Raw genomic sequence first — 24574 nt, 5'->3', positions numbered from 1 at the left:
TTAAAATAGTAAATATGAATCAGAACATATTCATGATCACATGCAGGACCAAATTAGAGGGTCCGAATCATAAATACCATTACTCCAAAGTCGCATGCAGCAGCGCATGCAGAATTTGATCAACGCGTACGACTTAATAAATGTCGATTTTCCTACCTATCTATATATTTTTAATACAACCTATGTGACAGTTGGAAAAATATGACTATTTGATAAAATATATCCGTTGAAAGAATATGACTATTGTTAAAAAAAAATCGTTAAAAAATTATATCCGTTGGAATAATACGAATGGTTAGCTGAAAATTATTGTGTACTTTTTTAATAACAAATAAATTAATATTCTAATTATACTTAGAATTAAAATAATAAAAAGGCCAACATTAATATTTTAATAGAATAGTGATAGATTTAGAGAATTTGTTATTTGGTATTGATAAAAACCAGCTAGCTAAATTTAAAAAAATGAATTTCCTAGTCCAAATTTGACCAAAGAATGGCTAGGCCGCCTATTAATATTGCTCTAACTACTAAAAAATAAAACTAAGAATCTAATAAAAATAAAACATACACTAATGGTAGACATTTTTCATTCAATTTTATAGACGATCCAAAAAAAAAAAAAAAGCGTGAATCTAATCCAAATTATAAATTAACATATATACACTTGGTAGACATTTTTCCTTTTGCACCTCTTGACGTTAATTGGTTCTTCAATTTCAGTTTGCACCGATATTTTGCACTTTTTCCTGATCTTGTTGCCCTTTTTTCGGTGCTATCCCAACTGAAAATAAAAATAAATCTAACGTGGATGCAATGGTAGTTTTTCATTTGTTTGTGCAGTTATTTCAGAAAACATGCATGTAGGTTCTTCCTGATTTTGTTGCACCTTTTTCGATACTGCCATACCAAATGCAAATAAACATGCAGCATGCAGGCGATCGGCTATAATTAATTTGTTGCACCTTTTTCGGTGCCATGATATGCAAGTTTTTCAGCAGATATTACATCGAATTAAAAGAGAGATATATATTATAATTCTCGTAATGCCATCTGATCTCAGTATCATGTGCTAGCACTGAAATGAAATAACGTTCATAGCCTCAAAGCTTACAACAAACAACGAACTACTTCTGTGAAATAAAATCACTGCCTAGCTAGCTTGAACATGAAGCAGTGTCTTTCATATATATGTAAATGCATGGTTATTGACCGTGTAATCAAGATCAGATCGACATTAATGGAAACAACTCCCGCCAAAGTAGGCCACAAAATTCATGTTATAAGTTAAACAGTACGGGTGATAAAAACGGTTTATTAACATATATGATGAGTACTTATACGTACGTACCATGATGTCATGAGTGAAATGTGAATAACCTCCATTTCTTAATTATTTCCCACGACAAGATATTAATGTACTGCTCGCTCGTAAGTATAGATAGCATTTTTTTTCAAAAAATAATTACGAAAGAAAAGTAAAATCATAGCAAGTGAATACTTATAATTAATTCATTTCGGGTCCTCTCTTAACATGATTCAGCTTTCAATATTTGAAGTATTTATTCTGCCTTCAATCTTTTTTGTATATAATTAGGAAAATACTTTAACCACAGATGGATTATATAAAGGTAAACCTACAAACTGATGTGACTTAATGTGATACATCAGATTGTAAAATTACTTTTATTATAAAATAGATCATAAAATCACATAAGTTTGTGGGTTCATTTTGTGTAATTTTTTTATATCTGTAGCAATTTTGATATAATTATAGTACTATATACGTTATATGAAGTATGAACTGAGGAGTCATTAATTTTTGGCAAATCATTATCGATTTTCTGCGGAACACAATCTATTAACTATCTTGAACCCTAGCTCTTTTACTAGGATATAGGATCGATCTTGTACTAGATAAAAATTCGAAAAAATTTCGGACTTTTGACAAGGGTTCATGTGAATGTACGACCTTTGAACGGTACCCAATTTTAGAACGCTGTATTTAAAACTAGATTCAATTATAAAACTAAATAAATAAAAAAACATTTGGCATCTTCAAACAAGGGAAAAAACAGTAACACATGATGATCTCTTGGAAATAAGAAATTTACAGGAAAGTGATCGTTAGACGTAATTAGCACCTAGCTGTAAAAGTGGATACTACGTACCAATTAAGAGAAAGTACAAAAAAAGACTAATTAAGGGAAAATAGAGAAATGAAAATAAACTTCTGTGACATGCAAATCAAGCTACAAGCGTTATATTAATTATATAATTAATGGTCATGATCAGGCGGCATTGCTTCGCAGCAACTGATGAATGTCCTTGAGCATCAATGGCTTTGATTGGATTTCACGATCATTAGCTAAGGTTTGAAGAAATTGTTTGGGAACCAAGCACTTGGCCTCTGAGTACAACTTCTCTTGAATAAGGGGTGATGCAAGAAGATGATCTTGGAGTTCTTTCGTATCATGCATTATTGGTTGATCATCTTTATCGGCCTGCATGCAGATATATAATATATCGATCATGTATACAAATTAACACATAAGAATAATGATCAAAAGAGCAGATATATCATCAAAATTAAACATGGAAATGAATTAGAGGCTATATATATGTATGTTCTAGTATATAAAATCAACCAACGACGTCAATTATCAAAATGTTTTACTTTATTTAGCGTGGCCATTTTTCCCAGCATCCACCCCACCACTCCTCAGATTTACGTATGAAGTACTCATGCATCAAAAATGAAAAAGAAAAAAAGAAACAGAAACTTGAAGACAGATATATAGGTGTTACAATACCTGAACTGACGCCATGATTTGAAGAACTGAAACTTGAGCCTGCAAGTATTTGACATACTTGAAAGCAGCATGGAACATCTCAGCTGTGTTCAACTTATTCCCTCCTGGAATTCGCTTCCCAAGCTCCTGGGTCTTCTCCGTTATCTTTCTTCTCCTTTCACGGGCAGCAAGGCTCTGAGCAGACAAGCTTACTCTACTAGTGGGATTCTTCATATAACTCTCAGGAGTATGTTGATTGCAGGAATAAGATGCCACCGGCAATGGTGGAGCGAGAAATTCCGGCAGTGTATCAGGAAGCAGACCAGGATTTGGGAGATAGCCGTCGAAGAAACCAGGAGCGAAATCCGAGTAATTATGATAATTTCCACAGCTGAACTTCTGGCGCTTCGGGTATTGGTAGGACTGGAGTTCATCTTGGGGAAAGCTTTCTGGTGAGAAGTAGGTTAAATAATCTGATGGGGTAGAGCAGTATGGGAGGAGATTAATGTTGTAGTTGTCTGCGTAGCAGAACTCGTTGGGATCAAGTAATGGTTCGAAGTCTGCAAGAGTTGAATTGCCGTCAAAAGTCATGAGGACTTCTGCTGCCATCTCCGGATCATGCATTTGTTGGAAGCTGCTCATGATTTCTGGACTGAGATGATGCTCAAAGGACCCCGAGTTGGAGCAAAAGCTTAAAGCCATTAGTTAACTGAAAAAGGAAATGTACGGTTATAAGAATGCAAAGCAAACAATCATTAGTTATATCAAAAACCGTTTTCATTTCATTCACTTGTTAATTAATAGTGTAATAATTGTTCCATAAACAGTAAAATAATTATTCCTCCTCAGAGGAACAAAACTGCCTTGCAAAAATAAAGCAAGCAGAGTTAACTGGGAAAGAGATAAAGAAGACACGAAGAGAAGAGGTATTTTCGACCCATTTGTAAGCATGAAAAAGATGTAGTAGAGCTACAAAAGCAGTTAATGAAGTTCAAAAATATCAAACTGAGAATCCATGCGTGAGGGAATTAAAGAGAGAGTGCAATAAGAAAGACATGTTTCAAAATGATATCCAGAGCAAAAAGAAGACATGATCAGAGAGAGAGAGACCTTAGAATTAGATGGTGTCTTGTGCTGTTGTTTGTTGAATACTAACAACCCTTCTCAAACTATACAAACTAACACACACAGTACTAGTGCTGAGTACTTACTACTGTTGCCAACCCGCTATATGTAAAATGAGAGAGAGAGAGAGAGAGAGGTAAAAGGTGTACGTGAAATGTGGGAGTAATCCATGTTTAACAACTTTGTAGCCTACTTTGGCGGGGATAGTTAGTGAGTGAATAACCTCCATTTCTTATTCCCCACGACAAGATATTGATGTAGTATTAATCCTCGTACTTGTTATGCTATATCTGCCGACGGCGGCCTTCTCAAACAATCAGGTCTTAGCCTCATCATGCATCATGCAGCATGCATGGCATTGGTTCATCAAAGCATTATATCATGCGCAGGAGGAAATACACGAAATCAAAAAAATAAGCGAGTGTCATGTTTCTACTCTTTTCCAAAGGTAGAAATGGTGCCCCAAACGTACCCATTTTTTTTTTTTTAAATGTATGTGTTTTATTTAATATTTAAAAAAAACACATAAATGCTAAAGAAAAAAAGAAACAAAAAACCAATAATATTGCACCTATCGGTACGTACATTGGAGGCCAGGGCACAGTACTTTTAGATCCCGGCTCCTATCATTATTCACAAGTGCAAAATAACTGAAACGAATTAAGAAACGGTTTAAATTTGAAATATGCAGTTTAAAACTTCAATTTAGGAGCGCCGCAATACATTTTCCAAAATAAATGTAAAATAGAAAACTGAAAAGAAAAAAAAAAGGTTTAAAACATAATTATGCAAATTACAGAATAGTACCGTTTAAATTTGTCACAAATTTGTAAAGAAAAATAATTTTAACACCGTTTTAAAAAATCGAGAGCGCTGTCTTATCTGGACATGAAATGAAAAGAAGGTTTAAAAATGGTTTAGAACATAATAACAATTTTCGAAACGCCGTCTAGCTGTCTTGAAAATCATGATTGTGCATGCAATTGTTTTTTTAATTTGTAAGAAAATCATTGTTTCCAACTAATTCTTAGGTCTGATCTGCATCTAACAGCTTTGTTCTAAATATGTCGACTCTATTTTTATTTTTATTTTTATTTTTATTTTTAGTTTCATTAGTTGCTTAGTTGTGGGAAATAAATATTTAAGAAAATCTCATTTCGTTACTAATTGGGAGAAAAATCTAGATCAAGGAAGGTATATAAGCGACTTCCGTTTTGCCTTTTAATTTGAAGAATTTAATTATTAGTTGAAGAAGAGTAATGATGGATTGATGAAATAAACACGGATTTTAGGACGTTGTCCATTCTCTATTTCAATATGGTTAAACATGCAGATATAAATAAGTTGAAGATCGAAGATCAGCGGCAATGGATGGATGGATGAAATAAATATGAGTTTAGGTTAACATATATTAGTGAAGGCATGCATGCACAACTTATATATATCGCAATATTCCTTGGATTTCATTGTGGAAAATGCTGACTTTAATATCATGCCTAAAAAAAAAGTCTTCTATAATCATCTTTACTCAAAAACTTAGGATTCTAGTGATAAACCAGCTAGAACCTGCATATACTTACCTCTGTATATATATATGCATGCATGTATCATGCATGGTAAGTTGGGGAGTACCAAAACATAAATTATTCAAATCATCATGAGCAAGCTGTTAATAGAAGTGATCAATCTTACTTTAAAGGTGCGATTAGTCATTTTATATTGTTTGTGCAATTTGTTTCAAAATGGATTGTCTAATATTGCCCATTTGTAATGAGTTATTTCCTTTTAGCAATATATGAATATATGACAAGATAATCTCAATGTTAAGACGTATATCGTGTTAGGAAAATAATTACACTTCAATATAAGTACTTTACCATCAAGAAAATATATAAGCCCTCACATTGTGCTGATTATAGGCTCGATATATCGTTGACATTAATTTTAGGGCTCATTTTGATACTAAGAATATCTTAGAATACCTCTTAATAATAGTGAAATATTTTATCATGAATGGTAGTAAAATAGTTTGTGTAAGATATTTTATTGGATTTTGAGGAAGATTAGAGAAAAAGTTGAATAAAAATATTATAAAGTTAAAAAATTGTTTGAATATAATTTTTTAATAATATTTTTGTTTTGAAAATTGAAAAGTAGTTTGTTTTTTTTTTGTGTTTTCTTTGTAAGTTTAAGAAAATTGTAATGATTAAGTAATGATTAGATTAAAAAGTTAAAAATTTAAAATTTAAAAGTGTTTTGTAATTGAGTGATGTTTGGAAAGAAAATATTTGAGAATATCTGAAAATACTTGAAAACAGTTATGTTCTCAAACGGCCTTAAGGTTACTAAAAGAAATAAAAAGTAAATTTCCCACTAGCCTAATCTCAAATTAAAAGATTAAGATCAACAATAAATAATTAAACCTCAGCAAGCGGCAACTTCGATCATTGATCGATGGGGTCCTCCCTCCACATTGTCTTCAATGTTTGAAGTGATTCTTCTAGTTTCCTTCAATCTTTTGTAATTATAGTATGAAGCATGAACTCATCATGTGTCCATTTTTGGCAAATGATCGATTTGTCTGCGGAACTCACAATCTATTAATCATTAATCCTTTTTTTTACTAGGATATAGGAACAATCTCGCACCAAATAAAACAAAATGCTTCCATGCATACTTACAATTTTGCACACATAACAGTAAGTGCTGACATGTCATCTATTTTAATTCTGAAGATTTTGAAATTTAAATTATAAAAAATTTGAAATTTAGATTAAAAAATAAAAAAATTGATGAAATGGGACTAGTCTCACTCAATTCGTATAAGCTTGTAGCACTACTCTTAACAGTATCACTACAACACAATTGATTTTTAGTGACGGTTAGGAAATTGTGACGGTCTCTAGACCGTCACTAAAAGGTATTTTCTGTGACAGTTTCTGGAAACCGTCACTAAAGATAGAATGAGATTTTTTTACGTTCCAACGTATGGGAAATATGCGTTCGAACGTTACATATACGTTCGAACATTATGTCTGTTTACGTTTGAACGTAAAATGTTTTGGCGCAACCGTTCGAATGTTATTAATTTTACGTTCGAACGTAAAATGTTTGCACCAATGTTCGAACGTTAAGTAATAACATTCGAACGTTCATTGTAAATTTAAATTAAATGACTTTAATTTAAAAATTATGTGGTTTTTATTGTGCATAATTTGTGAACAAGTCTAAAAAATTGAATTGTATATATTTATATATACACACTTTGTAATATATAAATATATATTATTGATTTATATATATTTGAAATGCAGTGATTTAGTATTAAAGTTGAAAAATATAACATCAAAGAAGGTTAAAAATTGAAATTAAAAAACGATAGAAATATTCAATAATATTTTTCATTACAAATATTAAAAATAAAATACAAAATTTGATATTAACAGTCAGATGATATCGTTATCCGCAAAAGTCGAACTCCGTACCTCCTCAGTCAAGGTATCAACCTTGTCGTTGAGGATAGTTACACGATGGGTGAGTTCGGCAACAGACGCCGATATAGCCTCGAGCGATCGATCGATCTTATGATCGATATGCGCAGTCAGCTGTGAGATGACCGCATCAACCCAAGCAGGCCGCACATCTCCTGCAAATGTACTCGGCGTATGCTGACTACTACTCCCGACATGACCTGGCTCAGGCTGCGTCGGAGGAACTAGATCCTCTACAGGGGGTGGCTGACGTCCCCTCGCCTGTCCAATGCTACGTCGATGCATGGTCATGTCGAGGGGGCTCATCTGATCTTTGACCCGGTCCTCTGGCTGGGTCGGCACTCCCCGTGCAAGTAATAGTCGGCTGATGAGGACACCATATGGGAGATTATCCGTGGAGACGATGCTCGCCTCGTAACGGATCCTTTAAAAGATGTGCAATGGCAAATCTATAGGATCTCCACGTGCCACTCGTATCAAAAATTGTGCCCGAAGCCGACTAAATGTGGTTTTATGAGCCACAGGATCGACATTTGTTGCAACAATAAGGTGCAATATGCGGAAGAAATGCAGCAGATGGTTCTGGTTGAAGGCGTTCTTCCGCTCGATCTGCATGCGATCCCTCCCGGTGAGGATGTAGAAATCCTCGTCTCGGTCATCATCCCGAGCCTCGACGCCAGTATCCTCAGCCTCTGACTGGCCTGCATCTCTGGCTGATGCTGGCTCACATCCCCGACCAGTAGATGATGTAGAAGTGCCTACATCCTCACGGGGTGTCGAGTGTGCAAATGTCTCCACTCCTCTACGAATCCCAAGGTGCTCGCCGATGACATCTGCTGATACCTCAATGGAAACACCGCGTACAGTCACGGTGTGAGAGGATGCATCCTGAGGCATGTCACACATCCCCATATAGAATTCTTGAACCATTGAGGGGTATACCTTCCCCCTCAATGTGCAGATATTTCCCCAGCCTCTACTGAGGAAAACATCTCTCAGGTTCGTCTGCTGCCAACAGAGTTCGTCGAACTCATTAATTAAGATCTCTCGCTTTACCATAACAGTACGAGCTCCAATACGGGCAGTGTCCGACGTGGCTCCTTCCCTCCCTCGTTTCCTAGTATGCAGTGGAAGAGCCATATCCTGAAAATAGAAAAGGAAAAAAAAATTATTTACAATAATGCATTTTTTTGTATTAATTCTAAGATGCTCTGCCGTAACGTTCGAACGTTTTATCTATAACGTTCGAACGTAAAGATAAAACGTTCGGATGTTTATTTATACATTCGCACGTAAAATAATGTCAATATATTTACATTCGAACGTAAAACAAATACGTTCGAATGTAACAATGTACGTTCGAACATAAGCAGTAAATAAATATTGGCTGACGTACGTTCGGACGTTAAAACAAATACGTTCGAACGTATTTGTTTTACGTGTGAACATAAATATGGACGTCCGAACGTCGAAGAATGAATAATGTAGAAAATCATTACGTTCGGATGTTATAATAAAACGTTCGAACGTGGAAGCCGTAACGGTTGTGTAATTTAAACGTCGTACGTTCGAACGTCTTGGTGAAACGTTCGAACGTTTCGACGCAGAATGGCTGAGTCGACTCAGCCATTATTGAAATCTCAAAAATTTCTCTACACGGTTCTAAATACCGAAATGTCACCGTGGAAATGAAGTATACACTTCAAGAAATATTTCTACGGTGACTATTCGGCAAATGACTAGCCGTGGTGGCCGGAAAATGAAGTTGAAAATCCGGCATCACTTATCCGGTTTAACACAAAACTCAATCCAAATTTCAAAAAAATACATGTTACTTGAATAAAAGATGAATGCCTACCTTTAGTGACGGTTGTGGCGGAGTTGACGGCGGCGGCGAAGGAGGCGTGGCGGCGTGAGTTTTGTGTAGACGATGAACGTAATAGAAATGTCGTTTCGACGTTCGGTTTTGGCCTTATATACACAGAACGTTCGAACGTAATTATTATTACGTTCGAACATTTTCAATTTAATATTATATTATAAATGTTTATGTTATAGATTACGATGTTATATAATATTATTGACAATTAGATTATTGGTTTTTTTGCGAGTGCTTGTTATATTTCTAAAGTTTAGCAATATGTTTATACATGCATGTTGTTGTGATTTTATGCTTACTCTTGAAATAATTGTGATTATTGTTTGTGAATTTTGTGAATAGTTTATGAGCTTATGGTGTTTATTGATTATTTAATAAGTAGTATATAGATATAAATAGATATATAAAATGTAGAATACATATTATATTATAAGTTAGTATATAATAAAGAATTTAATAAGTAACAATTTAATATATATTATTCATTTATATATATGGTATAATTTATATATTATATACATTTATGTTCTCATTTAAAGTATTATGCTATCATACTATACAATGTAGTATATAATTATAGATATATAAAATGTAGAATACATATTATAGTATAAGTTAGTATATAATAAAGAATTTAATAAGTAACAATTTAATATATATTATTCATTTATATATATGGTATAGTTTATATATTATATACATTTATGTTCTCATTTAAAGTATTATGCTATCATACTATACAATGTAGTATATAGTTATAGATATATAAAATGTAGAATACATATTATAGTATAAGTTAGTATATAATAAAGAATTTAATAAGTAACAATTTAATATATATTATTCATTTATATATATGGTATAGTTTATATATTATATACATTTATGTTCTCATTTAAAGTATTATGCTATCATACTATACAATGTAGTATATAGTTATAGATATATAAAATGTAGAATACATATTATATTATAAGTTAGTATATAATAAAGAATTTAATAAGTAACAATTTAATATATATTATTCATTTATATATATGGTATAGTTTATATATTATATACATTTATGTTCTCATTTAAAGTATTATGCTATCATACTATACAATGTAGTATATAGTTATAGATATATAAAATGTAGAATACATATTATATTATAAGTTAGTATATAATAAAGAATTTAATAAGTAACAATTTAATATATATTATTCATTTATATATATGGTATAGTTTATATATTATATACATTTATGTTCTCATTTAAAGTATTATGCTATCATACTATACAATGTAGTATATAGTTATAGATATATAAAATGTAGAATACATATTATATTATAAGTTAGTATATAATAAAGAATTTAATAAGTAACAATTTAATATATATTATTCATTTATATATATGGTATAGTTTATATATTATATACATTTATGTTCTCATTTAAAGTATTATGCTATCATACTATACAATGTAGTATATAGTTATAGATATATAAAATGTAGAATACATATTATATTATAAGTTAGTATATAATAAAGAATTTAATAAGTAACAATTTAATATATATTATTCATTTATATATATGGTATAGTTTATATATTATATACATTTATGTTCTCATTTAAAGTATTATGCTATCATACTATACAATGTAGTATATAGTTATAGATATATAAAATGTAGAATACATATTATAGTATAAGTTAGTATATAATAAAGAATTTAATAAGTAACAATTTAATATATATTATTCATTTATATATATGGTATAGTTTATATATTACGTTCGAACGTTAAATAAGAGTAGGACTATTACGTTCGAACGTTTCAGGTTAACGTTCGAACGTTAAATAAGAGCGGGAAATTTCCCGCTCGATTAAGGTATGTGTGTGATTATTCAGACGTTCGAACGTTTAGACTATGCGTTCGAACGTTATTTGATGAAAATCACCAGAAAATTATGTACATCCGAACACCAAATATGTTAACGTTCGAACGTTACTTAAATTAGTGCGGAAAATTTAACTCTGAAATATGGTGACACTTTGATGAAATAAACGTTCGGACGTTTAAGTTAAATGTTCGAACGTTTATCTCTAAATTTACAAACGTTCGAACGATAAATTGTGATACATTCGAACATATATGAGGAAAGTGCGGGAACTTTCCCTCTAGATTTTATGATATAAATAAGAAGGGTACGTCCGAACGTTATGAGCGGGTGAAATTTTAGCATATAACGTTCGGACGTAAAACTTAAACGTTCGAACGTTTAAACTAATAATTTGCGGTATTAATCAGTACGCGCACGGGAGGAAGCGGATCATTTCTTCTTCTCCCGTGCGCGCAACAGAGCGAGAGAGAGAGAGACAGAGAGAGAGAGAGAGAGAGAGGGTGTTAGTGTGAGAGAGAGTTGAGTTAGAGAGTTAGAGAGAGTTGAGTTTTGGTAAGAAAATATTTTTATTTCTTATCTTTATTTTAATTTTATGATATTTATAGAATGTGTTTTTGTTATAGAATATTTCTAATAAGTTAGTGTTGTATTTTTTTGAAGGATTGCTTGTTTTGGGAAGTTGGAAGATTTTGATTTGTAAGAGGATATTGTGAGTGCTAGGTATATTTCTAAACTTTATCAATATATTGTTGTGATTTTATACTTACTCTTGAAATATTGTGATTATTATTTGTATAGTTTGTAAATAGTTTGTGAGTTTTTGTAAATATGTTGTGATATGAATTTGAAATATTGTGTTTCTTATTAGAAATATATTTTCATTAGGCTTTGTTAATACATGTTTATTACTTACTCAATTTTAAAAATATGTTAATACATGTGGCATGTTATTTTGTGAATATATTGTGAGTTTTTTCTAGTATGTTGTGATATGAATTTTAAATATTTAAATTATTATTTGTGAATGACGTTTGAATATATTTAGATTATTACAAATAAGTAAGAAGTTCGTATGGTAGGAATCGTACGTTCGAACGTTTCAAGTTAACGTTCGAACGTTAAATAAGAGCGGGAAATTTTCCGCTCGATTAAGGTATGTGTGTGATTATTCAGACGTTCGAACGTGTAGACTATGCGTTCGAACGTTATTTGATGAAAATCACCAGAAAATTATGTACATCCGAACACCAAATATGTTAACGTTCGAACGTTACTTAAATTAGTGCGGAAAATTTAACTCTCAAATATGGTAACACTTTGATGAAATAAACGTTCGGACGTTTAAGTTAAATGTTCGAACGTTTATCTCTAAATTTAGAAACGTTCGAACGAAAACTTGTGATACATTCGAACATATATGATTAAAGTGCGGGAACTTTCCCGCTAGATTTTATGTTATAAAGATATTATTACGTTCGAACGTATACTGTAAACGTCCGAACGCTACGAGCATTTTATCAAATAACGTTCGGACGTAAAACTTAAACGTTCGAACGTTTAAGTTAACGTTCGGACGTACAACTTAAACGTTCGAACGTTTAAACAAATAATTTTAGAACTTAAGCAGTGCGCGCACGGGAGCGCCATTGAACATTTTTTCTTCTCCCGTGCGCGCAACACAGAGAGAGAGAGTTGAGTTGGAGAGTTAGAGAGAGTTGAGTTTGGTAAGAAAAAATTTTTATTTCTTGTCTTTATTTGAATTTTATGATATTTATACAATGTGTTTTTGTGATATGGATTTGAAAAATTGTGATAATAATATTTTAAATTAAGTAATAATAAATAAAAGTAACTCTTTAAGAATTATAATAATTAAAATTATTATAATACCATTGAAATTTAAGAATGATAGTGTAAGTATAACAATTAAAGTTATATTTTAAGAATGATAATAATTAAAATTATAATATAACCTTTAAAATACTCTTCAATAAAAAAGTCTTGAAACTACTCTATAAGTAGAGTTTGAATATGTAAATATACTTATTTATTATAAACTAAAGAGAAAGGAAATAAGGATCAAATAGATTCTTATATAAAAATTATATACTTATTGTCTATATAAGTAAATAACTCACTAAATTAAGTATAAGAATTAAGATTATAATTGTAGAATGATAATAATTAAAATTATATAATAACATTTAAAATTATATATAACAATTATAATCTCTAAATTTCGGTCTAATTGCTTGACTGTCATAGTCTCTTCGGCCTTGAGAGGAGTGTCGAGGTCGGACAGTTTGTGACGGTTAAGTAATTAGACCAAAATTTCAACATTTCTTCAAGATCATTCTCCCTCGTTGTGTACAAGACACGAAACAGGGGGTCACATAATCTTCCATCCCTCTTTAGTTTAACAAATATGGAGATATTGTTGTATGATTATATTGCTAGATGCGTGTGTCATTGCATAAATACCCTTAGACCCGTTTGGGAATCAGTGTACATTTATGTGTCCACTGATTCCTGAATTGTCCAGTGTGGACAGTTTGAGATTATATTATCTGTATTGCACATTTTTGTTACTCGCTACTTTCCACGTTTAATATGAAGTTTCAGTGTCTTCTTCATTGTTCTTCGGGTATACTGTTCGTCGGGTGACAATCCCGATATTTGAACATGTATACTTGGAGAATTATGGGGAGGTGCTGCCGAAATTTCTACTAACGTAGAAATTAGTAGAGTGACGAGATTTGTGCAATATGGAGAATATAATCTCGAATGGGATAGGACCAACTACCTTATCAACAAAGTAATGAGAATTGGAGCATGACATGCATGTGAATTTTCAATGTACGTGTTATTAATATATAGATGTTTTTAGAAATGGATAAAAATTGGATGCGTCTGGACGATAGACTTGGAAAGGATTACGTACCCTATGCATGTGGAGTAAGAACTTTCATTGATTTTGCACGGGCTTCTGCTGATAGTCGTGGTTACATTAAGTGTCCATGTCGAGGGTGTAAAAATTTGTGTGCGATAGGATTGGATGAAGTAGAGCGTCATATATTTGTGAACGGTATGGATCTGGGGTATACGCGATGGGTACTGCATGGTGAGCCGTATGAAGGGTCAGCAGATGTATTGGTCGATCATCACAATTATTTGCGGCACATGGATGATGATTATGAGCATGATGAGATGGAGGAGATGTTGGGTGACATTGGAGCTGGGATGTTTATGGATGAGGTTAACGACAATGCCTCAACTGGTGGATCAGGGACTGATTGTGAAAATTTCCCTTCACTGTGGGAAGATGCAAAGCGCGAGCTTTACCCAGGTTGTACAAAACATTCCAAAATGTCGTTTATTGTGCGGTTGCTTCACATTAAATCATTGTGTGGGATGTCGACGAAAGCAATAAACATGGTATTGGACTTATTTAACGAGGTGCTTCCCGAAGGGTCTGCATTGCCTAAGAACTTTTATGAAGCGAAGCAGTTGAGAAAGGGATTAGGATTTGAGTACAAGTCCATACATGCATGCAAGAATGATTGTGTATTGTTCTGGAAGGAGAACGAGGAGAAACAAGCATGTCCTGTATGTGGAGAGTCGAGGTGGAAAGGTAAGAAAAACGTTCCGGTTAAGGTGTTGCGGTATTTTCCCTTGAAACCTAGGTTGCAAAGACTATATATGTGTAAGAAAACAGCTCATGATATGAGGTGGCACGAGGAGAAAAGAGTTAAGAATGACGGGTATATGAGGCATCCAGCTGATTCACTTGCGTGGCAGTCTTTCGATAATCAGTATCCAGAGTTCGGGTTAGAAGCTCGGAACGTGCGCCTGGGACTCACAACCGATGGATTCAACCCTTTTGGGAATATGAGTACAAGTTATAGCACTTGGCCCGTGGTATTGATTCCGTACAATCTTCCACCATGGAGGTGCATGAAGGCGCCAAACTTTTTGTTAACTTTACTCATCCCTGGCCCTAGATCACCTGGGAATGATATTGACGTATTCATGCAGCCGTTGATTGAAGAGCTAAAAGAGTTATGGGAAACAGGGGTTAGAACTTATGATGCATCTAAGTCGACATCTTTTCAGATGCATGCTGCGGTAATGTGGACCATAAATGATTTTCCGGCGTATGGGAATCTTTCCGGCTGGAGTACGAAAGGGAAGTTAGCGTGTCCGACGTGTAATAAAGAAACTGCTAGTGAGTGGCTAAAATTTTCTCAGAAGTTGTGTTTCATGGGTCATCGACGTTATTTACCAGCAAATCATGCATGGAGAAGAGAATGTGCCAAGTTTGATGGGAGAGTAGAGGATAGGATTGCACCAAAAGAGTTATCTGGAGAAGAGATAGTGGAACAACTGGAACATGTTAGAGCGAACAATTTTGGCAAAGGTCGGAGAAAGAACAAGAGAAAACGAGCCATACCAGAATTGAATTGGACAAAGCGTAGTATTTTTTTTGACTTGCCGTATTGGTCGTCATGCAAGTTGCGACATAGTTTGGATGTAATGCATATAGAGAAGAATATTTGTGATAATATACTGGGTACATTGATGAGTATTAACAAAAAGACGAAAGACACGATCAAGACGAGGAAAGATCTTGAGAGAATGAGAATTAAACATAATCTGCATTTACGGGTGGAAGGCAACAGGGTGGTCATGCCGCATGCATGTTTTACGATGACGAGGGAGGAGAGGATGGATTTCTGCAAATGGTTGCAAGGTGTGAAGTTGCCAGATGGTTATGCTTCAAATATTGGTAGATGCGTGAGTCCTGATGATTGGAAAATCAATGGATTGAAAAGTCATGATTGTCACGTATTTTTGCAGAAGTTATTACCTGTGGGAATTCGTGGGAAGCTTACATCTAATGTACGTGTGGCCATATCTGAACTATGTATGTTTTTCAAGGATTTGTGCGCTCGGGTAGTAAATCGAGATGTGTTGTCGAAATTGGAAGAAGACATTGCTACTATACTATGTAAATTTGAGCAGATCTTTCCACCATCATTTTTTGATGTCATGGTCCATTTAGCAATACATTTACCGCGAGAGGTACTTCTGGGTGGACCGGTGCAGTTCCGTTGGATGTATCCAGTTGAAAGATATTTGGGTCGATTGAAGCGCACTGTTGGGAATAAAGCCAAAGCTGAGGGTTCAATAGCAGAGGCCTATATACACGATGAATGGTTAACATTTTGCTCTCTATATCTTCGTGGTGTTGAGACACGATTTAATCGTCAAGAGCGAAATGCTGATCTTGCTACTCTGCCTCCTCGTGAGCTATCAGTGTTTTCCCAGAATGTACGACCCTTGGGTGCACAAACAGGTTACGATTTAATTGATGGAGAGTTGGGTAAAGTTCGGTGGTATGTGCTAAATAACTGCCGAGAGATTGATGATTATCTTAGGTATGTCATTTCATTTCTTTGAATAATTATAGTTTTCTTTAAATTAATTAGAATTGTTGTGCTCAAAATATACTTCTTTTGCAACATGTTATAACAGTGACCACATGGACAAACTTAGGACGGAAGGCGTAGAAAATATAGAGGCAAGACATGAGAAAGAATTTCTCGGATGGTTTGAAGAACGTGTATGAACTAAAATCATATATATGTTATATTGTGAAATTTTTAACTCTGGATAATGAAATAATCAATATAATCTATTTCAATTTATAGATTTTGGAACAACGTGCTCGTGATCCCGGATCAATTTCTTCTGAATTGTATGCATTGGCCCGTGGTCCCTCAAATAGAGCACTTCGATATACTGCATGCACGGTCCGAGGTTATAGATTCCATACTTTGGACCGTGAACGTAATAGAAAGACTCAAAATTGTGGTGTGTTGGTCGAGGGGAGTCATGGAACAGATGATATTGACTATTATGGTGTCATACGTGATATTATCGGATTGAAATATCTGGGTGGGTCCGTAACATATGTCTTTAAATGTGATTGGTGGGATCTAGGCGGTGGTCGGGTTTCGATACATAGGGATAATCATTTTACGAGTGTCAATACTGCATCTAAATGGTACGAAGATGATCCATTCGTATTGGCTTGTCAAGCTACCCAAGTCTATTACTTGATTGATCCAATGAAAAGTGCTGATGAAGATAGTGGGGAGATAACTTGGCGAGTCGTACAAAAATTTGTTCCTCGAAATATATATGAAGCAGGAACGGGTGCAGATTACGAGTATAGTGGAGATGAAGATGACACTCCGATTGTTGAGGCATACCAGGAAGATGGAGAGGGTATTAACTTGTTTGTTGACCTCGGTGCACTCGAGTTGCTCCCCTTGTGTAGAGATGATGTCCCACCCGTACATCTCGACCCGTCTGTATTAAATGATCATTCAATTCAAGTCAGTGAGGAGGAAGAAGAAGAAGACGAGTCAGAAGATGAAGACGAATCAGAATCCGGGCAGGAGGTGGATAAAGATGATGAAGAAGAGGTGCATGATGATGATGAAGATGTTATTGATGGAGATTCTGAAACAAGCATGGAAAATTCATCTGAAGAATAAAAGTACTAAATATTTTATTCATATAGGTGAGTATAAAATATCTTGAATTTTCATAATTTCTTCTAATTAATTTTCTTTGATATAATTAATTATTTTCAAGAATGCCGCCAAAACGACAACGAAGAAATGTGCCTCCGCCAAGTCCAAGTCCTGAACCCATTGAGGACTTCCCACTCGAGGAATCCGTTCCTGAAGATCAAGCTAACACAGAAGAGAACAACAGCCAGTCGACACCTCCCAGTAAGGAAATATTGTCGTTGATAATTATATATATAGTTAATACTTTTTTCTCAATAACTATATAATTATAATTATAGTATATCTATTATCATGTAGTTGATGCATCTGCACGTCGCGGTCGTGGCTATACACGTGGAATCTCTCTTGAAAAAAATAGAAGGCATGGTAAACTAAAGGTCACAATTCCTGATAATTCCACTGGAGGAGTGGATGATAGTGCAGCAGCGCTTTCCTCCTATATTGGCACATTAGTTCGAGCTTATGCTCCATTTTATGTGCGCTCATGGCGAGATGTTCCGAATGAGATTAAGGAGCACATTCGAAGTCGTGTGCTGGTGAGTTTACTTTTCAGTATATTTTTTTAACCTAGATTAATATATTATATTTTTTTCCTGATTCCCTTATTAGGATGAATTCGACCTCGACTTTGGCCGTAGCGAGGATTTGAGAACCGTGAATGAGTTGATGGCTACACTATTCCGACGTCACAAAGGACGATGTCATGACCACTTCAAGAAGTTTGAAACGTTGGAAGAGGCTGCGCAGTCTCCTTTTCAGCAGATGAAGTTAGATGATTAGAGAAAGTGTTGTGATCTTTTCGCATCTCCAGATTATCAGGTATTTTACATTTATCTCTTTTAATTATTTACATTCATATTCGTTTTATATATTATATGTATACATATTACAATTAACATTTTTAATATATTTTGTAGCACTTGAGTTCTACAAATGCACAGAATAGATCCGTTATGACTGTCCACCATCGTGCCGGTTCAAGGTCATTCCATCGTCTTGCTGAAAAAATGGTAATTAAAAAATTATAGAATTCATTTATTTTCCTGATATTATTTCTGATAAGTACTAATATTATCTTTTTAAAATTGCTAATATTCTCGCTTTTTTAGAAACGTGATGATCCTGAAAACTTTTCCCTCATTCATGTCTATGCTGCTGCTCACACTAATGAGCATAGTGAGTGGATGGATCCTGTCGCTGCAGATAATTATGTAAGCAGTGTTAATTTTGTTAAATAAATAGATATATAATATTTTAATAGTTTATTTCTTATTTCTATTTCTTTTAATACGTTACTAATTATTTACGATCATTACCTTTTAAATTGCAGAGCAAAATGTTGGAGATGCAGTCCGCTTCTGAGGAATCATCTCCTAGTGACATAGACATATTCACGCAAGTGCTCGGGCCGCAGTCTAGTATGGCAAGAGGTTTGGGACGATCTATCAAGCATAAATGTTCATCCTCCTCAACCTCATCGGCTTCACAAATTAATAATCTTACGGCAGATTTAGAAGCTGCACGGCGTGAGAATGAGTATATGAGGTCCAGACAACAAGAGTTAGAGTCTCTCTTAGAACGACAGTCTCATTTAGAGACGCGTTTGCAGGACCAACAGAGAGACCAGGAGGAAAGAATACGCAATGAAGTGCAAGAGCAAGTGCAACGGGAGATGATGGTGCAAATGGAACGTGTTATGTCGTTGCAACAAAATCCCCGTGGGCGAGGGAAAAAGAAGAAATAACTTTTATCAATATTTCTGACTAGTTTTAATATCTAATTTTGTACTTTTATAAGACATTGTTACTTCTTAATTGGGTATGTAATATGATACTATTGGTATTATGTTTTTAAATTTTATGAAATTAGTATTTCTGATCTGTACGTTCGAATGTAAATAAAAATCGTTCGAACGTTGGTTCACACTGTAACAAACGTTCGAACGTAAATACAATTGAATCGTACGAACGTTAAACTATACGTTCGAACGTACTCACGCTTAAACGAACAAACCGTTCGAACAGTAAAGCGACTAACGTTCGAACAGAAAACTTGCATTCGGACGCTCCTTCGTTTACATTTGAGTATACGTTCGAACATTAAACGCGCTACGTTTGAACATTAACGTTTTCGTTCGAACAAATATTCGAACGTTTAATGTAATTAACGTTCGGACGCATTAACATTCGAACGTACATTTTATACGTTCGAACACGATCTCCAACGAACGTCAACTTCTCTCATTCGAACGCCAATCGGTCGGGTATAACGTCCGAACGTTTGATTTTACGTCCGAACGTTATTTTCTGTGACAGTTCATAACCGTCACCAAAAAATGAACGTTCGAACGTTGTACCGAACGGAACACTTCCAACCGTCACTAAAAATATTTTTTGTGACGGTTGTACAGTAAACCGTCACCAAATGTTTTCTGTGACGCACTTTAGGTGACGGTCATGGTGACGGTTTCAAACCGTCACCAAAAATTTTTAGTGACGGTTTGCCATTTTTTTGTGACAGTTTTCTCTGTCACAAAATACACATTCTGTTGTAGTGTATGGAGGGCGCGCGTATCCCCACCGACTTGCAAATATAATTTTCAAATTTCTATTTTATTGATGGAATCTTACAAGCTTAGTATTTCCTATTTATTTATGTTAAATTAATACATATCATGATATATCATAAATTTATTGACAACGCCTCTAAAATTTATTTTACTGTTTACAAATTGACTCTAGTTAATATAGTTACAAAAACCTAAATGTACCAACGTATTTTTCTTGTTGCAAATTAATGTGGAATGTTTCTAGATCAATAGTGTATTAAATGTGTAAATAACTAAACTTGTAAAAAGATTTTTCCCACAATGAAGTAGTAGATTTTCAATCTGAAAATGCTACTCATCATCTCAATTCTTATTATTCTCATATCAATATGACATTAGATGATTGGAGACTATTTATTATATTTTACTTATGAACCTATTATATAATGCCACATCATAGAATAATGAAAAAATATATAATAAATAGATTTTTTAATATGATCGATTATCCGCTCTCTAGCTAATTCATTGAAGACAATTAATGCTATATATCTTTTTTTTTTTTTTTGCCTTAATTTTTTTGCCCCTTTTTGGGTTTGAATGCTATCTCAGACTACCGTAACTTGGCTTTTATATATAGTAATAGGTTGCTAATTATAGTTTGGTATATAACTGCCACATGCAAATTAAAGATATATATATATATATATATATATATATATATAATTCTCAAAATGCCATCTGATGATCAGTATGTGCTCTGATATAACATGGGATCATTAAGCCTCAAAGCTTAAAATAAACAACGAACTTCTATAATCGCCAAAAAAAAAAAAAAAGAAGTAATGTTATATATATACCACATCACCATTTCACTTTCATCTAACTATGTAAGATGTGGTACATTTATCACCATTAATTTATCACCATTAATAGACGATAAAGAATCATTCAATAAAAGATCAAATGGTGATAAATATGCCACATCTTATATATATAATAAAATGAAAGTGAGATGGTAGTGTGGTGTATAGATTAATTTTCCAAAGATTATATGCATGGGTGATCATGATTTACTTATGGAAGTAATTTAAGACGGTTATTAACATGCATGCATGCATGAGTACTATGATGTCAGTGAAATGCGGGAGTACTAATTAATCCGTGTTTAACAGATGAATAACCTCCAATATTTCTTCATTATTTCCCACGACATGATAATATTAATTATGTAGTACGTACTCTACGACTTCTCCTCAGTACTCCTGCATACGTAGTAGAATTAGGTTTTTAATTAGCCTCATCTTGATTAATGGCATTAATGTGTATTAATTTCAGGAAATTGAAAAAACTTAGAAACAGAGAATATTTGGCCTAAAATTATAAGTATAGATAGCATTTTGTAAAGAATAATTACGAAAAAGAAGTAAATTAAACCACAACAAGTGACAACTAATTAATTCATTGATCGCGTACTCTTAATAATTCGTACTTAACATATATATATGATTTCAGCTTTAAATCTTTTGTACGCTGTATTTAAAACTAGATTCACTGATATATATATATATATATATATATATATATATATATAAAGAAAAGAAAAAACGCTTGGCATCTTCAAACAAGCTGGGAAAAGAACAGTAACGCATTTGATCTTGGAAGTTAGATATTATAATTTACAAGAAAGTACTGATCATTAAACGTACGTAATTAGCACCTAGTAAAAGTAGTAGTGGATACAACAAATTAAGAGAAAGTAGCTAGAAAAAAATATGAGTACTCAAGGGAAAATAGAGAAACGAAAATAAACTTGATCATGATGATCTATCTGTAAAAGGCCAGCAAATCAAGCATGTATCATAATATATATATATATATATATATATATATATATTATATATATGATCAGGCGCCATTGATTCTCTGCAACTGATCATGAATGTCCTTGAGCATCAATAGCTTTGATTGGATTTCACGATCATTAGCTGAGGTTTGAAGAAACTGTTTGGGAACCATGCACTTCGCCTCTGAGTACAACTTCTCTTGAATAAGTGGTGATGCAAGAAGATGATCTTGGAGTTCTTTCGTATCATGCATTATTGGTTCTTTCTCGGCGGCCTGCATCCATTTATATATGAACCATGCACAGTACTAATTAACCGTGTTTATAATTTCTATATATTAATGGCCACATCGATCATTCATGTATACAAATTAAGAAATAATAATTAATAATGATCAAAAGAGCAGATCATCGAAATTAAACATGGAATTAAATTAGAGGCTATATATATCTAGTAATTAAATCAGTCTCTTAGTTATTGTATCGTAACGATCGACTTAATACTGAAAAATAACCGAAAACTAGAATCGGTCGATCATGGCATTCCAATTACTAGCTAGCAGCCTAGCTATATATAGCACTAGCACCCATGCACAAAAGAAGAACTAATTGAAGAAAATGAAATCGAATAATCGAATAAATAAGTTTTTATTTTACATTATTTAGCATCCTATTTTTCCCAATATCCACCCCACCACTCCGCAAGCTTACGTCGAAAAAATTAAACAATATGTGATCAAGTACTCATGCATCAAAAATGAAAAAAAAAAAAAAAAAGAGAGAGACGGAAACTTGAAGATGTGTATATATATATATATATATATATATATATATATATATAGGTGTTACATTACCTGAACTGACGCCATGATTTGAAGAACTGCAACTTGAGCCTGCAAGTACTTGACATACTTGAAAGCGGCATGGAACATCTCAGCTGTGTTCAACTTATTCCCTCCTGGAATTCGCTTCCCAAGCTCCTGGGTCTTCTCCGTTATCTTCCTTCTCCTTTCACGGGCAGCAATGCTCTGAGCAGACAAGCTTACTCTACTAGTGGGATTCTTCGTATAACTCTCATGAGGAGTATGTTGATCGCAGGAATAAGATGCCACTGGCAATGGAGCTAGAAATTCCGGCAGTGTCTCAGGAAGCAGAACAGGATTTGGGAGATAGCCGTCGAAGAAACCAGGAGCGAAATCCGAGTAATTATGATAATTTCCACAGCTGAACTTCTGGCGCTTCGGGTACTGACCGTAGGACTGGAGTTCAACTTGAGGAAAGATTTCTGGTGAGAAGTAGGTTAAATAATCTGATGGGGTAGAGCAGTATGGAGGAGATTAATGGATCGAAGTCTGCAAGAGTTGAATTGCCGTCAAAAGTCATGAGGACTTCCGCTGCCATCTCTGGATCATCATGCATTTGTTGGAAGCTGCTCATGATTTCTGGACTGAGATGATGCTCAAAGGACCCCCAGTCGGAGCAAAAGCTTAAAGCCATGGAAAGAAAGTCTGAGAGAAAAATGATTATCAAAAGAAAAAATAAAAAAGACAGGAAGAGAAGAGGTATATTCGACCCATTTTTAAGCATGAAAAAGATGTAGTGGAGCTACAAATTAAAGCATATGCAGTTAATGAAGTTCAAAAATATCAAACTGAAAATCCATGCGTGAGGGAAAGAGAGTCGATCTAGTGCAATAAGAAAGACATGTTTCAAAATGATATCCAAAGCAAAAGAAGACATGATGATCAGAGAGAGAGAGAGACCTTAATTAGATGGTATCTTTGTGCTGTTGTTTGTTGAATTGCAGTAGACCGAAAGTCACTAACAACCCTTATCAAACTATACAAACTAACACAGTGCTGAGTACGTACTACTTTTGCCATGCATGCAACCCGCTATATATATGTAAAGCGAGCGAGAGAGAGAGAGACGTGGGGAGAAGTGGGAGAGTGTTAGGATAATTGCGGAGAAAAATGAGGTGATGATAGGGTTGGGATAGTGTAACGACTTCCTAAGAACAAGGTTTTGTACACGTGGCGCGTTCCATAATTTCCTAACTGAACGTTACAGATGGCCGGCGGTCGATAAACTTTTCACATGCCTAATAATATTAGCGGCTATTTCTTTCTTACGTTATTTTTCTATAACTTTGCCTTGTAATTACGTACGTCCACTTTGAATTTTTTATTTTTTTTAATTATCTACCCATCTTAATTTCCTGTGTTTTATTTTTCATTTTTCCTAATATTCTGATAACATAATTTATAGTGAAATGTTAATTCCTTGCCATAGCACTTGTATTTTTTATGTGTAATATAGCAAAAGAATTGCTGTTCATGGAGGCCAAGGATCGAGTTCTCCTATCATCTATATCTTAATCCTACTAGGGGTGATACCTG

The 24574-nt window shown here is 33.9% G+C and overlaps 2 protein-coding genes across 2 annotated transcripts; both read right to left on the bottom strand.

Annotated features, from left to right (window-relative positions):
* Positions 1–2291: 2291 nt before the first annotated feature.
* LOC121265742 (transcription factor bHLH52-like) lies at positions 2292–3494 on the bottom strand. The gene is made up of 2 exons (XM_041169415.1): positions 2814–3494; positions 2292–2504 (listed from the first exon to the last, which is right to left on the bottom strand). The coding sequence occupies exons 1-2, from the start codon at positions 3492–3494 to the stop codon at positions 2292–2294; spliced, it is 894 nt and encodes a 297-aa protein (XP_041025349.1).
* An 18743-nt stretch (positions 3495–22237) lies between these two features.
* On the bottom strand, positions 22238–23672 carry LOC121265741 (transcription factor bHLH53-like). The gene is made up of 3 exons (XM_041169414.1): positions 23546–23672; positions 23036–23460; positions 22238–22450 (listed from the first exon to the last, which is right to left on the bottom strand). The coding sequence occupies exons 1-3, from the start codon at positions 23670–23672 to the stop codon at positions 22238–22240; spliced, it is 765 nt and encodes a 254-aa protein (XP_041025348.1).
* Positions 23673–24574: the final 902 nt, after the last annotated feature.

The sequence above is a fragment of the Juglans microcarpa x Juglans regia genome, chromosome 5D (genome assembly GCF_004785595.1).
Source record: "Juglans microcarpa x Juglans regia isolate MS1-56 chromosome 5D, Jm3101_v1.0, whole genome shotgun sequence".
Lineage (NCBI taxonomy): Eukaryota > Viridiplantae > Streptophyta > Magnoliopsida > Fagales > Juglandaceae > Juglans > Juglans microcarpa x Juglans regia.
The sequence above is the reverse complement of the archived record's forward strand: the minus strand, read 5'-3'. Positions and strand labels throughout refer to the sequence as shown.

What these genes read in the sequence shown, in the direction of transcription:
- LOC121265742 (XM_041169415.1), bottom strand. Translation starts at nt 3,494, where the DNA reads ATGGCTTTAAGCTTTTGCTCCAACTCGGGGTCCTTTGAGCATCATCTC. An exon ending in AAATCATGGCGTCAGTTCAG is followed by an intron (nt 2,505 to 2,813) that starts GTATTGTAACAC and finishes ATCTGCATGCAG; the next exon opens with GCCGATAAAGATGATCAACC.
- LOC121265741 (XM_041169414.1), bottom strand. Translation starts at nt 23,672, where the DNA reads ATGGCTTTAAGCTTTTGCTCCGACTGGGGGTCCTTTGAGCATCATCTC. An exon ending in AGTCCTCATGACTTTTGACG is followed by an intron (nt 23,461 to 23,545) that starts GCAATTCAACTC and finishes ACTTCTCACCAG; the next exon opens with AAATCTTTCCTCAAGTTGAA. An exon ending in TTCTTCAAATCATGGCGTCA is followed by an intron (nt 22,451 to 23,035) that starts GTTCAGGTAATG and finishes AAATGGATGCAG; the next exon opens with GCCGCCGAGAAAGAACCAAT.